The sequence below is a fragment of the Sycon ciliatum genome, chromosome 5 (assembly GCF_964019385.1).
Source record: "Sycon ciliatum chromosome 5, ocSycCili1.1, whole genome shotgun sequence".
Classification (NCBI taxonomy): domain Eukaryota; kingdom Metazoa; phylum Porifera; class Calcarea; order Leucosolenida; family Sycettidae; genus Sycon; species Sycon ciliatum.
This window is the reverse complement of record NC_088647.1, coordinates 3,742,635-3,744,683: the sequence shown is the minus strand read 5'-3', so window position 1 is coordinate 3,744,683 and position 2,049 is coordinate 3,742,635. Positions and strand designations below refer to the sequence as shown.

The window sequence follows — 2,049 nt, the reverse complement described above, 5'->3', positions numbered from 1 at the left end:
AGAGAGAGAGAGAGAGAGAGAGAGAGAGAGAGAGAGAGAGAGAGAGAGAGAGAGAGAGAGAGTTTCTTTCTTTGAGAGCCGCCAATTCTCCTCGAAGGGACGACACCTCCAACTGCAAGGCAGAAATTAGGGCTACCTTGGCGGCCAATTCTTTAACATTTTTTGCAATATCGGCCAATGCCTGCTGAACAACATCGCGCACCTAGTGCCACCCAATTTTTCACAAGGGTGCAGGTTTGAGTTTTTTTGAGCTCCGTAGGTTTTCGTCGTTTTTTCGCAGCCCACCCGGCATCAGGCCGGAGTGGAGCCCTTAGGAGACGTAGTGTAGAATCGTAGCTTAGTGTAGAGTAGCTGATATTTTGAGTAGCTGTCACACCCTGACCTACTCTCCGCCATGGACGAGCTGGCAGGTGAACCCCTGAGACTTCTGTGCAGTCTCCCAGGCATCGAAGCCAATGTCATCAGCTTGATCCAGCAATTGTCGTCGTATGTTAGTGAGTCTAGAGATAGAGAGGAGCGCGTGAAACGGCGTGTGGATGAGCTATGTGCACACGTTTCGGAGTTACGAGGCGAACTGAGCTCCTTGAGGCAGTCCGCCATTGCCCCCATGCATGTCGACCAACAGCAACAAAAAGGCGAGGAGGTCAAGGAGAGTGCAGCTAGTAGTACGAATAGTACCCGTACGCTAACTGGAAAGTCTAAGCCGCGCGCAAATAGTGAAAAAAAGTCAAAGCAGCAGGCAGAACACGTGGGAACGCACACTGAACCCCGTACCCGTAGCGCTGCCACACCCTGGCACGCAGGCAAGACGGTGCCCTCAGTGGACACGGAAACGGAGTACAAGGATAAAGCAAACCCGGTATGTACTACAAACCACAGTCCAAAGGTCGCAGACACACAGACAAACACTGTGGGTTCGCAGCACGTTCCACCACTACCTGTGGATGATGACTCATGGCAACTAGTCTCTTCTGTCTCCCCTCGCCTTAGCGTCAGGCGTGGGGTCATTTGGATTGGAAACCTGCGCCCAGCTATTAGCATTGAGCAACTGGAATCCTTTATCCAACAACGTGCCCTGACAGCCAATCAGCAGCTCACGATATTTAGTAGCAAACTGATCAGCAAGGCTGATGGCAAGGTCGGTGCTCGTGTGACGATCAGCCGAGCCTCAGTTGAAGCCCTCACACAGCCAAACTTCTGGCCCAGGCCTGTTTATGCACGCCCATGGGTTTTTCGTGATGACCAGAGAAACGCAGCAGACAAGCAACAACAGGAGCAACAGCAGAAGACACAGGGAAATCAGCACCAGGAATCTACACTAAGTCTTGAACAGAGAAACACAGCAGACCAGCAGCAGCAAAAGAAACGGCAGGAGGAGCACCAGAAGACACAGGAAAATCAGCATCAGGAATCTACACCTGAAGAGCACCAGCATTTGCAGACAGAACAGCAGAACCTGCATACTGCATCTAGTGACAGCCAATGCCCTGCATCCAGTGACAGCCAATGCCCTGCGTCTAATGACAGCCAATGCCCTGCGTCCAGTGACAGCCAATGCCCTGCGTCTAATGACAGCCAAAGCCCTGCATCTAGTGATGTCCAGCAGGACAGTGGCCAGCACCAGCCCAAGCTTCAAGATACGTCAACTGCGTCTGCTCCAGCCAAAGCCACGCCACCTCGCCCTGGAAAGCGTCATGCAGAAGATTCCCCTGGATCCATGTCGGGAATACCATGCAAAATGCAACCTTCATCTAGCTCTCAATGAGTAAGCTAAATCCAGTTGCGCGGGAGTTCTACCCTCAGGCTGCTACCGTATCTATTAACAGACTGCCACAATCTCATTCAACACATACCACCATTGGATTCCTTAACATCTGCAGCCTGCGCTACAAGATAGACACGCTGTCCGCTCTGATTAGGGAAAGGACATGGGATGTTGTTGGGATTGCGGAGACATGGCTGGACGCGTCTATAGCTGATGGAGAACTGAACATTGAAGGATACAGTTTGGTGAGAAATGACCGAAAGGGGAGAAAAGGAGGTGGCGTC

General features: G+C 51.8%; 1 protein-coding gene across 1 annotated transcript; it reads left to right on the top strand.

Moving 5' to 3' along the window:
• Nucleotides 1–394: 394 nt before the first annotated feature.
• Nucleotides 395–1,765, top strand: LOC135816533 (uncharacterized). Its single transcript, XM_065329728.1, has one exon. The coding sequence runs from the start codon at nt 395–397 to the stop codon at nt 1,763–1,765; it is 1,371 nt and encodes a 456-aa protein (XP_065185800.1).
• The last annotated feature ends 284 nt before the right edge of the window (nt 1,766–2,049 follow it).